Source organism: Equus quagga, chromosome 5 (assembly GCF_021613505.1).
Source record: "Equus quagga isolate Etosha38 chromosome 5, UCLA_HA_Equagga_1.0, whole genome shotgun sequence".
Taxonomy (NCBI): domain Eukaryota; kingdom Metazoa; phylum Chordata; class Mammalia; order Perissodactyla; family Equidae; genus Equus; species Equus quagga.
Window position 1 is genome coordinate 125,096,691 of NC_060271.1, and position 15,425 is coordinate 125,112,115.

The 15,425-nt window shown below is 33.5% G+C and overlaps 1 protein-coding gene across 1 annotated transcript in view; it reads right to left on the bottom strand.

The window, feature by feature from the left end:
- Nucleotides 1–243: 243 nt before the first annotated feature.
- The window catches only part of GEN1 (GEN1 Holliday junction 5' flap endonuclease), a 34,859-nt gene continuing 19,677 nt past the window's right edge, over nt 244–15,425 (bottom strand). Inside the window, exons 5-14 of the mRNA XM_046661577.1 lie at nt 15,017–15,127; nt 11,990–12,063; nt 9,825–9,916; nt 8,069–8,219; nt 7,722–7,758; nt 7,553–7,633; nt 6,496–6,626; nt 4,658–4,719; nt 2,986–3,126; nt 244–2,471 (exon numbers count right to left, since the gene is read on the bottom strand). Coding sequence (XP_046517533.1) covers nt 1,150–2,471; nt 2,986–3,126; nt 4,658–4,719; nt 6,496–6,626; nt 7,553–7,633; nt 7,722–7,758; nt 8,069–8,219; nt 9,825–9,916; nt 11,990–12,063; nt 15,017–15,127 — 2,202 coding nt within the window. The 3' untranslated portion in view covers nt 244–1,149. The remainder of the gene's footprint in view (nt 2,472–2,985; nt 3,127–4,657; nt 4,720–6,495; nt 6,627–7,552; nt 7,634–7,721; nt 7,759–8,068; nt 8,220–9,824; nt 9,917–11,989; nt 12,064–15,016; nt 15,128–15,425) is intronic.

The window sequence follows — 15,425 nt, forward strand, 5'->3', positions numbered from 1 at the left end:
TTGAGTGCTAAATAAATTAATACACAACTTGATATTTGGAGGTATTGAAGTCAATACTGTATTTTTTTTTTTTTTTTTTTTGCTGAGGAAGATTTACCATGAGCTAGCATCTGTTGTGAATCTTCCTCTTTTTGCTTAAGGAAGATTCACCCTGAGCTAACATCTGTGCCAGTCTTCCTCTACTTTGTATGTGGGTCACTGCCAAAGCATGGCTGATGAGTGGTGTAGGTTTCCACCCAGAATCTGGGCCTGTGAACCTGGGCTGCTGAAGCGGAGCACAATGAACTTAACCACTATGCCACCAGGCTGGCCCCTGTAGATTCATTTCTAAACCAAGAGTAATGGAAAGAAAAAATTGCTATAGAAGAGAAAGAAAACAGAAAAACCAATGAATTGGGAGGCAATCCTACACCAATATTAATTAGCTGTGTGATCCTGAGAAAGTTTCTAACCCTCTTCTGGTTAGACATTTTATTTTCCAAATCTTTTTCCATTTGGCCCACCTATGAATTTCTGGGGATATATAAGTAATAGCTTTTCTCAGTTTATTCAGCCATTTAAAACTATGATCTTTGCTACATATATTGATCATCTTCTCTTTTTCCATTTTTGCCCCTCACAAAAGAGAATAAGGTTACCAAAACTGGAAGAGCACATTAAAAATATCTTCACATTGAGAGAAAACATAACTCTCAGGAAAGGCACAATAGAAGACATTGTGAGAATGAAGACAATTATAAAGAAGTATCCTTTTGGGAGCAAGCTGGAATATAAATAAATACTTCAGAGGCTTGTGGAAGAAATGAGTAGAAGTGAGCAAATGGATGAAGCATCTACTCTGTCTGGTACTGTACTAACATTTCAAAGCTCTAACTAAAAAATAATCAATAATATACAAAATGGGAAAAGTATGTTTTAAAAATATACTTATCTCAAATTGTCACCACAAAGGATCATCTTTTAAAACCAAAGTTTTACGTATCATTTTTTATTACAATTTTGATTAAAATTTTAGGCAAAAGCGTCTCGTGACATATAGAACCACATTACATTTTTCTACCAAACATTAACTAGACACCTTGCCTCTGCCTCTGCCAATGTCGATTGTACTAGAATACTAAGTTATACTTAAATATTTTTAATTTCATTTCAAGTGTTTTGGAACCTCAGTTTTAATCTCTGACATAAAGGGAGAGGACTATCCGAACAAGCACCAGAGTCTTCTTTTTCCTTATGACACTGTGGAAAATTCAGAGACTCTTTCTCTGCCACTGGGAAACAGTTTTCTTCATTTCCAGCTGTTTTATAAGCCTGGACACACTGTTCAGTTTCTTTAATACGTATCTTAGAGTTAGTTAATTTGTTGACATCATTTTTCTTGAACTGGGCTGAGTTATGCTTCTGAGAATTGTGCTTCATTTTGTGAGTTGTATACTTAGCTTTCTCAAACACTGGGACATTTTCTTCATCAGAGGAATGTCTATCAAGGCAAACGCTTTTCTTCATCACAATTTTCTGAGTGGTTTGCACATCAACTTTTCTACTATGATCTAAGGCAGTATTTGGTAGTCCACCTCTAACACTGGAGGTCTTTACTACTGGGTTATTGATGGAATAAGGTATAGAAGTATTCACTTCATAGTTTTCTTGAAACAGCTGGTCTCCTTTTAGAACTTTAGAGTTTCTAGATTCATTTTGTAAGTGAATTCCTAGAATATCCTTTGAAAGATGTGACAGATAATCAGAACTACTGTTAGCAATACAAGCTTCTTTTACAGTAAGTAGGGATAAAGTTTTTAGGTCAACATCTGGTTGTATATTCTCCTGAGGATATGATGATTTTACTTGTATTCGTTCCTTTAAAGGCAAATCCTGAAGATGTAAATCAGTAATGCCAGAAAGTAGACGCTCTTCAGGATCAGACTTTCGAAGATCCCAATCCAACACTTTACTGATGTTTGTGGTGTTCTGCTCTGATTCACATGACAATTGTCCTGGGATATTTTTAAAGCTATCAGGGATGGCTGTTTCAAGCTCTGATTTTAAACCATGAGAGAAAGCGTTCCTTGGAATAGCTGGAGAATTACTAAAAGAAGTACTTTCCCAGTCAATGGTGCTCAAGTGTAGATCAGCAATTGCCGACATATTATGAGAAGAGGTACTGGGTTGACTAGATTCTGAAATTAGAGATTTACTGACAGCTTTAATTTGCTGCATAACCAAAGGTCTTGCAGAAGACATTAACTGTTGTTGTGTATTCAAACAGGGAGCATCTTCAGGTAAAAGCAAGCTATTCAATGATGCAGAAATAGATTCCTGGGATAATGTAGAATCAGGGGAAACTTCCAAACGTAACTTGGAACTCTGCTTAGAAAAGATTTCACATGTGGGTTTTAAAGTCATGTGTGAGTGAAAACTCATCATATCATCTGGTTCTGGCAAATTGTTTTCTTTAGGTTTAATTTTCATGCCTGAAAAGAAAAAAAATGACAATACAATTAAAATCTATTTTATTTTCCTTGAGTAAACAAATAACTAAAGAGTTCAGATTGGAACTCATCTATATAAGTAATTTTTGTCTTTTTTGTCTCAGGGCATTCCTGGAAACTGTGTTATAAAGCAAAATATTTAAAATATTTTCTTTTGGAAACAATGTTATAATTGAATTGTTTTCTTCACTGAGTTCTGCGAAATAAAGAGTATTTATAATCCAAAATACATTACACGTACCAGTTGTTCAATAAGTGGTTAGTATAATTAGCATTATTAATAATTGCTTAAGTCAGCAAACACAATAGATTGGTTTACTCTTGGCTTTTCAGTTTTAAAAGAAAGTATGTCAAGACAAAGAAGCAAAAGCACAATCTTTATGCTTGATTTTATATAACTTTCAGCAAAATTTAGACAAGATAGATTCAAATAGAACAGGTGGCTCTTCTATAACATTTGTGTGTGGCATAAATAGCTGTCAAATGCAATACTTACTTTTTTGTTTCTTCCCTTTAATTTCTAATTTCTGTTTCTGGTAAATAGCAACAATCTCAGGGTAAGCTGCCTCAAACAATGATTTTTCTTCTATTGTTTGCAGAACCAATTCTCCATATTTATCTTCTATAGCATAATGTTCTAAAAGATTAAAGATATAGTAAAACGGCCTTAATTACAGATTTTAAAAATTCAATTTTTCCAGGTAACTAGGTTTACCAGGTAAACTAAGTCATCCACAAATGAACAACTCATTGCAAATCTTGCTTTACAACATCTCTGTTCTAATCATCTGTTGATACTAGTGCAGTATTGATTTTATTCTGCCTAGCAAAAGCTGGAAGGAGATCCCCTTTAAATTCGAACTTTAAATTCTCTTGGTTCAGAGATGGTAGGAGCAGCTTAGAGCATAGAAAATTTGTTTAGATAAAGTTGACTTTAATTTAGTATAGTAAATGTTAAAATTACAGATAAAGAATGGGAACAGACAGTTTCCTGAAACTTCTTCAACATTAACTTTCCTTAATGGTGGCTTCTGAAAAGAACAGAATTGAAGGGGTCATCAAAAATACTACATTTTCCCGATTGTTGTTTCAGAGGTTATCAATCTCTTGATTATAAGCCCAGGAATACTGGACTCACAAGCAGCTGATAAATGAAAATGAGAATGCTTACACGTAAATTTATAATAAGATATACAAATAGTAGACTAGATTCTTGTGTTTATCCTATATGAGCACAAAATTGACTTTGAGAAGTCAAGTTATGATAAAAATATTAATTGAGTTTAAAGTAGAAACAATAGAAACAGGTGAACTTAAAGTGTTTCTAGTCTGACTAGCTTGGGGTACATTTTCTCCCTCAACGGATAGCTCCCACAAGGATAAGTGAAACTAGGTACCTAATCCTCAGTTCCAGACGGAGGAGATGCACCGCCAAACTGGGTTAATGCCATTTTCTTTCCTGGTGGAACTGTTCCTAAACTGTTTTCAAAATTCTTCAGCCCTCTATTTTCCTATTATTGCTTATCTCATTCTTTATAGTTTCATTCTTCAAAGTTGCCTACAGCTTAAACTTTCATTAAACAAATCCACTCTCTCTCATTCAAATATAATCACACAATCTAATTTAAAAGCCAATTGGAAATGAATTTGGGATTATTTTCCATTTTAAATGATCTGTGCTTTCCTTGCCTTCAGTTTTGGAACTAATTCAGAGTTCACTGTATTTCCGCTTGTAGCAAAAGAAGAGTAATTTGACAGCTACGAATTCCCATGAAAACTAAAAAGAGTGGAAGAAAGGGGAGGAAGAGAACCCCAGGTGCCATCAGCAACCTAGATTTCTGTCTGAGACCCACCTATATAGTGAAATTCAATGACCAGACCATTTGTAGTAGCATTTTCTTGAGAAATATAAATCAAAACAATTTCCATATTATTTTCGTAACATTAATTACAAAAGAAATATCCATTTAAGGATCAAAATAAAGTTACTTAAACTTTTTCATATTTACTATTAGTCAAAGCCTATTTAAATAACAGGTAAACTACAGAATTAACCCTTGGTGCATTTGATAGGTTTCTTCTGTATTTCTTCTATGCATTCATATGTATATGATATTTGCTAAACATCTACGGGCAAATGTTATAAATTTTGCTTAAAGTGTACATACCAGGCTTTTCCCATTCTACTTCAAAGCAATGAACTCCATTTCTGACTCGGGTTTTAACAATTCTGAAAAATAAATTCATCTAATGAGGTCCAATTGCATGAGTTATTTGGAAATTTCTAATTTTTAGACTGAATAATTCAATTTCTATTGATTTTTATAATGCTCCGAAAATATATGGAATTAATGCATAGTTATTCCTTTGATTAGTTTATTCAAAAGACAATTTTATTGACAGACGCATAAAGTTTATAATTGTTAGATCCCATCAGTGGACTGACTGTACCTTTGATTATTTTTCAGTGTTTCTCTTTTCCATAATAATTTTTGTTTTTAAGTCTATTTCGTTTCTGTTAATTTTCCTACATCATTTTGGTAAATATTTGTCTTTTAAATCTCTTTATTTTCAAACTTTGTAGAGTTTTATTCTGCATATGCCCTATAAGCAGAATATTGCTGAATTTTGTTCACTCATCCAATATAATGTAATTTAATAGATGAATTAATCCACTTACACTTATTGTGATTACAGATGTAGTTGGACGCATTTGTACATCTTACTTTGTGTTTTCTGTTACCACACTTTTTCTTTGCTACTTCCCTTTCCTCCTTCCTGTATTCTTTTTGTCTGACAGTTTTACTTTCTTATTTATGTATTTAGAAGATAGAGATTGTATTTTTAAAGTTTTACTGGTTACCTTCAAAGGTTTAATGCATATTTTGGGTTTATTACATGCATAGTTTTAGTTTATTATCATCATCATATATTAATCATCAAGCATTATGCAGATATGCATATTTTTTCCAGTCAGTTTATTAAATGAGCTAAATATGTCTTATCAGTTTCTATGCCGACCATTGTTTCTTGTTATCCACATCTTCCCTCTGGGTTCATTTTCGTGTGTGTGGGGAGGATTGGCCCTGAGCTAACATCTGTTGCCAATCTTCTTCTTTTCGCTTGAGGAAGACTGTCACCGAGCTAACATCTGTACCAATCTTCCTCTATTTTGTGGGATGCCTCCACAGCATGGCTTGACAAGTGATGCTAGATCCATGCCTGGGATCCAAACCTGTGTACTCCAGGCTGCTGAAGCAGAGGGTGTGAACTTAACCACTATGCTACCAGGCTGGCCCCCTGGGTTCATTTTTCTTCTTGCTGCAGGACATCTTTTAACAGTGCTTTTAATGAGGGTCCGTGAGAGCTAAACTCTTAGTCTTCATGTCTGAAGATGCCTCACCAACTGTGAATAACGTTTTAATGATGTCTCTATGTTGCCAATTATTTTCACTCAAAGCTTTAAAATATTACTCCATCATCTCCTGGAATCTATTACTGTCATGAAAGATGTGTGCCACCAGGTTGTCATTCCTTTGTAGTTTATCTTTTCTCTTTGATACTTCCTCCCAAACTTTTAATTTCGAAAATTTTCAAACTTTTAGAAAAATTGCAAGAATAGTACAATGAATACTTACATATCCTTTACCAAGATTCATCAATTCTCAGTTTCAGTCTCTCCATTCACTTTACATTTTTGTTTCCTTTCTGGGCCATTGAAATAGTTATCCGATTAAGCCTGGCTATATCTTTTTATATTTATTTCTTTTAATAATTTATCAGTACTACATGTTTGAAGCAGAAAAGTTGTGTCAAAGCACAAACTCGCTATGTTGTCTTGACTGTAAGCCCTGAATAAACTTTTAATATTCCAGTAGATCATTCCTCCATCTTTATAAAACAAAGAGCTATATATCCCATTATTAAAGATATTAAGAAGAATATTTTAGATCATAAGATATTCAAATGGAAATAAGAGACTTCTTCATACAATTCTTTATATTACCGAATTGGCTGTAATTGATTAGAGTTCCTTCTACCAAGCTTTCTTTCTATCATGTCATAGCGGGTTAAAAGCACCAACAATTTCTCACATGCATAGTGATTGGGCCACTCCATTTTTTCAAGAGTAAATCTCTGTAAATTTAATAAAAATAAAATAAGATTTCATTATCTCTTGGAGACAAACAGCACTTTCAAATGATCTTATTTTTTCCTCCGGAATTAACATTAGTTAAAGTAGTATCAATCAGAATATTCTCAGAAAGAACAATGAGCCTCCTAAGGAGACAATACTGCACAATGTTTAAGTGTGAGGGTTCTTGATTTGAATGCCAGTATCATATTTCCTAGATGTTGGGTCAATTACTTAACCTCTCTTAGCCTCAGGTTTCCCAACTGTAAAACAGAACCCAGCTCACGGATTATGAAGATAAAGTGAGATTACACGTAATGTGTTAAATATAATAGCAAATTTTAAATGTTCAATAACTGTTGGTTGCTATTATTACTGTTGTTAGTAGGGATAAGCAACAAGTAGTTATAATTTATTGACCCACTCTGTTTCCCCTAGCTACTATTTTAGAGGTTAATATAAATTATCTTTTTTAATTCTCATAGTGGCTTCATGAGATAAGGAATATTATTTCTATTCTGAGGATAACATATATCCAGTAAGTGACAGACTGTCCAAATTAAATTTAGGTTATTGATTACAAATTCCAATGCCCTTATAAACTATACTGCTTACCATAAAAATATATTTGATCCTGACATTCTCTTGTTATTAGCCCCTCTCCCACAACATGTCCCTGAATACAATCTGTACATGGTATTTAAGGTGTCTTCTAAGGAACAGCACAATTATGATTTGTCTTATGGTCTGCAAAGTATGGTTAGTGTGTGGCAGAGGAATGAAGATTAGAAATAAACGCTGAAAAACATAGGGGCAGTCAATAGGCATCTATTTTAAATCTCCTCTCAGACCAATCAGAGTGCCTATCTATTCTTATTGTCCTAGTATCCAACTTCATACCATAAAGTAAGAATTTATTTTCAGATACCTGAAACAACAGTAAATCAGGCCTTTGGTACCTGATTACCTTCACCAATTTATCCTTGTTCAAAAGGAATTCTTGAATAACCTAGCAAGAGAAAAGAAAATAGCAATTGAGACTTCAAACTTTAAAAAAGCCTCTGAAATAAACACATAGTTGAATCATTACTTATTACCTCAGGGAATGGGAATCCTTCACAACTGCAAGCTTTTCTGAAAATAAATTATATACACGTTATTAATACAATTAAGCAATTTTAGACAGACTCTGAAATCATCTCATCCAATCTCTTCTGATTTAATGAAAAAACGTCCCTGTATAGTATCCCTGTCATTAAGCTTCTCTTTGAATCACTATTAGATTACTATCTTCTGAGACAGGCTGATTTTTGCACAGAATAAAGAAAAGGATTTTGTGAAACATTACTAATCTAGACATGGAGGAAGGTTATATGGAAATACTTCAACCACAGATGTATAAACAGGTGATGCCAGAAAAAAAAGAATTAAGAGAAAACCTTACTTCTTAATACCATTCTCTACTGCATTCAGCTGCCTGTCATGTTCTGTACGGTGCCACTCACAGGGACAACAGTATTCATAATCATGTGGTTCACAATATCGATCAGTTTTACATAATTTGCATCCATTATGCTCATGATCCTTAGGTGAACCTTTATGGAGATACAAAAAAGTATGATTTTCACTGCTTTTTAGAATTACCTTTTACATACATTTTTATGTTTTTGCCCTGACCCAAACTTTCAAAAATACTGCCCTAGCACAGTGCCTAGCATATAGAAGGGTTTCAATACACATAGGTCAAACAGAGTAATGAACACTACAGTAATTCTTAGGGTAAAGTAGATCTTGAGCTGTTACTATTACATGACACTACTTTTTTTTGTTTTTGTAAATTACTCCTCTCTGAAGGTGTTAATTTGTAACTTGATATTATATATTTATAATAATCAACAAAGAAAAACTTTGTAGTGTATGCGGTAGCTACATGCAAGAAAAGTAGGATATTAGTAGTATTAAAAAAAGATTATTTAAGGGCCAGCCCGGTGGCGTAGTGGTTAAGTTTGTGGGCTCTGCTTCAGTGGCCCAGGTTCGTGGGTTTGGATCCTGCAGGCAGATCTACACACTGCTCAGCAAGCCATGCTGTGGTGGTGTCCCACACACAAAATAGAGGAAGACTGGCACAGATGTTAGCTCAGGGACAATCTTCCTCAAGCAAAAAGAGGAAGACTGGCAACAGATGTTAGCTCAGGGCCAAGCATCTTCACTAAAAAAGAAAAAAAAAAGTTTATTTACTTAATAAATCATGAAATGTTTTCTTTAATGAGAATATTAAAAGAATATAGCAGTTAATTACCTCTGCTAGTGGCCAGCTCTCAGTTACCTATATAGCTATTTTTAAACTATGCTTGGAACATGAACAAATTATGACTGTGGGGACCTAGTTCCCTTTAAAAAGAAAACATGACCACCTTCAACATTGTTTTGAGAATATGGAAGAACATACATAATTGATTGATAAATTGATAAATGACCTAAAATTGTCTTTTATAAAGTATCAAAAACTAAGGAATGGCATCTTATCTATAAAAACATTTATTTCTTCCATGACTTCATCTATAACTTAACAATGTTAATAAAACATATTAAGACAAATAGATAAAGCAGAATTCCTTTTAAAAGATGAGCTAATGTGATCTGCTAATCTCTCTTGGGAGCAAAAGGCCTTTCTGACCCAGTACATGTCAGTGACATCACTTTTTTTTTTACCAAGATTAACGAAGAGGATCCAAGCTCTTTTCAATAATAGTGAACGTGTCTTAGAAATTAGTTTTACATCACTATCTCCACACACAATAAAAATGCTCTATAGGACAATTAAGATCGTTTAAGTATATAAATATAAGTCACTGACATAAAAACAAATGGTTTCAGTTCCATTCTCTCCCAAGAATCATCAGTATAATACTTTTTTTCTTAAAAGGAATTTCTATATTGAAAACATAATTTGAAGACCTAAATAATTTGGTAGCATAGTTTGAAATTGCATTTATCCTATATTTATCATTTACATCACATTATTTCAGTAATAAACATTTACTGAGTGCCTACTATGTGTATGTGACACAACTCCTGACTCTGAGAATCCCCAATCTAGTGAGGAGGGCAGGTGTGTACAAAGTACTATAAGAACAGGGATGAAAACACAGGTATCAGACACTAATATTCTAGAGGTAGCACTCCCTATGTCTACTTACCTGGATGGGAACACACAGAGCAATGAGCCAGTTTTTTAATGACTTGTGGTTGTGGATTAGAGTAACCAGATTTTTCATTCCACTGATTAAACCTTTAAAAGAAGATAGTTTAAAAAAAATAAAATAACAAGGTCACCAAAATGACATGTTCTCAAATGTCCAGATATATTGTTCCCTTCCACCTGCCTACTTATTGTCCCTTTGGTGGCAGATAAAGTTGCTGGCCGAGTTTGGGAAAACCCTCAAGCTATGTACCAAAATTTCTAAACGTGGCCCCAAGGACAGCAGAATTGCAACAGGGGAGAGCAAAAAAAAAAAAACAGAGTGAGAGAAAGAGGGGAAAGTGTGTGTATGTGTGTGTATTCGAATACTCATTCAGCCTTTCTTTTTTCTAAATCTTAAGTTAAGCAGCAATATGTGGGGAGAATGATTTGTATATATCTACTCTTGGTCTCTTTTGTGTATGCTAGAGTATAAAACAGAATCCTGTACATGAAAATTTCTCTATATCAGAAATTAGGGTGAAGGGGAAAGTATAAAACTAAATAAAACCTTAAGCTTCTGGGGAAAAACTGTTTAAAAAATATAGATCATTTGAAATTATCATTTTTTAATCTCTATGCAAATAGTGAAAACATTACCTGTTTAATGAAAGATTTTAAGAAAAATGTATATTACTGCTAAGATTTCTACTAAATAGAAGTTAAATTTATTTTTGGCTAATGTTCTAGGTCAACATAAAACCACCAAGAGGGTAGTTAAGCATTTATTATAAAACATAAGCGTTCTGAATTGTGTTCCTCTACTTACAGAAATTAAACTTTTACTGAAAAGCTAAATTCTCTCTTTAGCTCATTGTGTAGTAAATGGTACTAAGAGTTATTATTTGGCTTTTGGAATTTCTAACTCATTTACTACAAAGACCAAGTACAAGCTTGGTAAAAGCTAGGACTAATTACTGCTGGTAAAATAATAAATAGAACTTTAAAAATTAAAAACAACTAGGCGGAAAGTCAGTCTAAATTAATCAAAATTAGAATGACAGATAATTATAACAAGAAACGTAATTTCATTATTTTCACGTGTTATGTCAAACATTTAGTAAAATGTTGCCAAAAGCACATATTTGCTGGAAATATTTCAGTAAGAATGATTTGTAGTTAGTACCACATTTGCTTGCTTTTCCTTCTTTATATTATTCTTCACAATTACCAAATGATTGCTTAACTCACTCCCAGGCCAAGTAGACCTTTTTTCCCTGCTTTGGCATAGGAATCAATGATATCAATAAGGGATTTATTGAAGTCTTAGATCTATTGACAGCTTTACAGCTGAAAGAGAAGCATTACAGGAAAGAGCACAGTTACTGGAAATTGTTTTCACGGTCAGTCCTTCTTGATTTCTGCAAGTTAATGTTTCCTTTCATGCACTCACCATCTTAAACCTACCGCAGGCCAAGACTGCTTTAAGTCTGCTGGTGTTCCAGTTCCTTTCCTCCTTTTTCACGCTACATCTTATCATCATTAATATTAACTTGTACAAACCATTGCTTTCAATCAAGTAAATTCACATGCTTTCAAAACTAAATAGAATTGTTTTTAAACATCAATATATTCTGTATCTTAATTGTTCTGAATCATCGAATCGACAGTTGAAATTAATTAGAATTACTATATCAGTAAATGTATGGCTATAGAACAAAAGGAAGTCAAGTAAAAATTTTGATCAAGTGTTACTTATTATTAAATATTTGCAACATAGGAATTTTATTTATAGAAAATAAATACAATATCAAAGTATTTTATATCAAAAATAATTTTAAGTATAAAATTATTTTAATTTTATGTTTATCTCTACTCAGTAGTAAAACAGTCTAAAATAGCCTGTGGCAGGCAAATGCCCAAACACATTTGACATCTTACTACTTGGGTTTGTAGTGACCGAATAATATTGAAAAAAATATAATATAGCTTAGGACATATATACTCATCCTTTCTTTGGAAAACTTCAGAATAAATAAAAATAACTGATTTTAAGTGAAAATTTAGATTAGCTTAAAAATATAAAACTCTTTTTGGGAAAGTGTAATACTTTTTGTAATATTCACTATTAAGTTCAACAAGAATCAAAGTCCAATGTCACAAGAAAAAGTAATTTTTAGTTACCTTTCAAGTAAACTTTGCCCTTTCAAAATCTGTATTAGTTTTAACGCTTGCTCTTTTCCAACTCCAGGAACTCCCTTTCAGAAAGGGGGAAAAGAAATTCAAATGTTAATCACTAAGGAATGGATAAAGTGTAGTGGGACCATTCAATGGAAGATTGTGCAGCTGAAAGAATGAAGTAACTCTATGTAATGATGGGAAAAGATGTACAGGATACATTGCTGTGTGTAAAATAAAAATTGAAGAATGGCATGTGGTATGATCTAGATTTGTAAGTTAAATAACAATTATATTGTTAATCTGTGCAAACAAAAAAGTCAGAAGGTGGGCCAGCCCGGTGGTGCAGTGGTTAAGTGCACACGTTCCCACTTTGCCAGCCCCAGGTTCGCTGGTTTGGATCCCAGGTGCAGACATGGCACCGCTTGGCAAGCCATGCTGTGATAGGTGTCCCATATATAAAGCAGAGGAAGATGGGCACAGATGTTAGCTCAGGGCCAGTCTTCCTCAGAAAACAGAGGAGGAGTGGCAGCAGTTAGCTCAGGGCTAATCTTCCTAAGGAAAAAAAAAATACCGATGTGATGTTTATTTTAGGAGAGAGGGCAAAAGAATTTTAGAGGGCTTTCTCTTTCTATGTTAATTATTTTGATAATATTTTTAATTTGACCTAAATATACATTATATTTGTAATCAGGAAAAAGCATGTTTATTTAGTTACATGACCATTTAATATTTAGAGACCCAGACTCTAAGGAGAACAAAGGAGAGTTTCAAGTTAACTCTTGAAATTAATAACTTAAGAAAATTAAAACAAGTGTTAAGTTTCCAACACACAAAGCATACAAATAAATGTGTATTCACACGACAATTTCTGGTTTAAATTGAGTCTTCCAGTTCCTATAAAAGTTTATGAATATGTCCTTACAAGCAAGGCCGCTGTTTAGTCAATATGCACCAGGACAGGCATACCAGTTCTAAAATACTTCTAAACTGGTTAGTAAATAGCCACTGCCAAGCACCCTGAGTGCCTGCCAGCGAAGGGGTCTGCCCTCGAACCTGAATGCCCTTCGCAACCCACCTATACCCAGGATTCAGCTACTAAAGGCTAGCATATGGCACAACAGAGGGTAACCCGAAGCCTGTTCCATCTCTACAGCCTATGTCTTTGCCATACCAATTACTAGATATTTGGATATCACCCTTCTTGTATTAGCATTTAGCTACATCTTAAATTTTCTGAAGGCAAATCATGTTAATACATAGCGTTAAAAATCTTTAAGTAGAACAATATAAATAGATAGCAGCTTTGGTTACAAAGGACACTAAAGGTCAAAACCCCTAAGGCTAATGCATAATGTAACACCACTGCAGCTAAAGTTGGTTTCTGTGAGTTCAAGTTTGCAAATCTTTTCTTACATTCAACATTGGGCTGTTTCTAGACTTTAATTATGATATAATTATATATGGGATAGACGAATCTTCTATTTCAGAATGAGAATGACAATATAGTAATAGTATAGTTCCCCCTTATCCACGGGGGATGCATTCCAAGATCTCCAGTGGATGCTTGAAAGCATGGATAGTACCAAACTCTATATATAGCGTGTTTTTTTTCCCCATCCATACATACTTATGATAAAGTCTAATTTGTAAATTAGGCACAGTAAGAGATTAACAACAATAACTAATAATAAAATAGAATGATTACAACAATATACTGTAATAAAAGTTACCGTAGATATTGGCAACCTCAGCATATGAGTTTTTTCTTGCTTGTGTTTGTGCAGTTTATAACTTTCACCTTTTCACTAAAGAAAGCACTTTATGGCTTCTCTTTGGCATATCTGAATTGCCAGCATCATTACTCTTGCTCTTTGGGGCTATTACTAAGTAAAATAAGGGTTACTTGAACCCAAGCACTGTGAGACTGCAACAGCTAATCTAATAACCAAGACGGCTAGTAAGTGACTAATGGGGCAGATAGTGTACATGGCACGGATACGCTGGTCAAAAGGATGCTCCATGTCCCAGGCAGGATGCAGCAGGACGGCTGAGATTTTCTCATGCTACTCAAAATGAAACACAATTTAAAACTTATGAATTGTTTAGTTCTGGAATATTCCATTTAAAATTTTTGAACTGTAGTTGACCATGCGTAACTGAAGCCATGGAAAGCAAAACCATGGATAAGGGAGGACTACTGTAAAATAATTATTTTTGTGTTATTTAAAAGTTTCTTTCCTCCTCCGTCCTTTCCTTACTAGTTAAAAAAAAGGTTGATTTCTCTATTTGGTCATTGATGACATAAATTAGAAATTAGGGTTAATAATTTTACTATCCTGCTATTTTTTCCTCTCCTAAGCTCAGGTAAAAAAAATTTATGTCATCCTTTTTTAGACTTCTCTTGGGGAGAGACATATTTAAGGATGGGGTTTCTTCATAATTCTTAATTCATCACACCTATTATACTATTTTTTTTTTTACAGAGTACTATATTTTGCATCTTAGGATATAAATAAAAGGTTTTTATGAACAAAACTCAACATGATGCTAAGAGGCATGGGAGGATGAATGGCTTACCTCAATAATCATGTTGCCTAGCAACAGTAATAATAACACTGAGCATGTGCACAATTGGAAAGCTACAATGAAACTGAAAATCAAAAAACAAAACAGTGAAAGAAACTAACATTGGCGTGATACAGGAAAAGAGTAATTCCATATTTCCTTCAAAGGGTAGTCAAACTTGAATGTGAATCCCTTAATCTAGAGCAATGGTTTACTGAGATTCAAGCTGTGGTACTGGTTATTATTTCATTCTCATTTTATAGCATTCAGTGTCAGAATGAGCGAGCTTTTTAATGCGACTTGAAATGCTAATTATTTGTTATTGGATAGTTTACTAGGCCTAAAATTACATTCTAAATTAGATTCTTAATCATATAACCATATTACATTCATATTTATGTAGCATGTAAGGTATCAAAAAAGATACACTCTGAATAGTAAATAAATATGACAATTTCAGCATACCTTTGGAAGATAATCACAGCCAAGCAGTATTGCTAGTCCAACCATAGCATCTCTATCCAAACCTAGTTTACTCTTGATAGATGACATTGTATAACAGTCAACATGTGGGTCCTAGAAGAAAGCATGGACATAGTTCAATCTTCAAAAAGTAAACATTTAGATATTAACCAACACTATAAAAAATAATTTGTCAAAGTTGTCTCTAAATGTTTAATTATTCCTAAAGGTTAAAAAGGGAAATTATCCTGATCACCAGAATCTACACAGAATCTAACACTTCAATATCTGGAAATAAACTCATAGTTTCAAAAACGGCTTAAAAAAACAAACTATAGCAGTTAATTTTTTCCTCTTTACTGTTTTTTGGTGTCTACAAAAGTAGATTTTCATCTTACAAAATTAAACACTG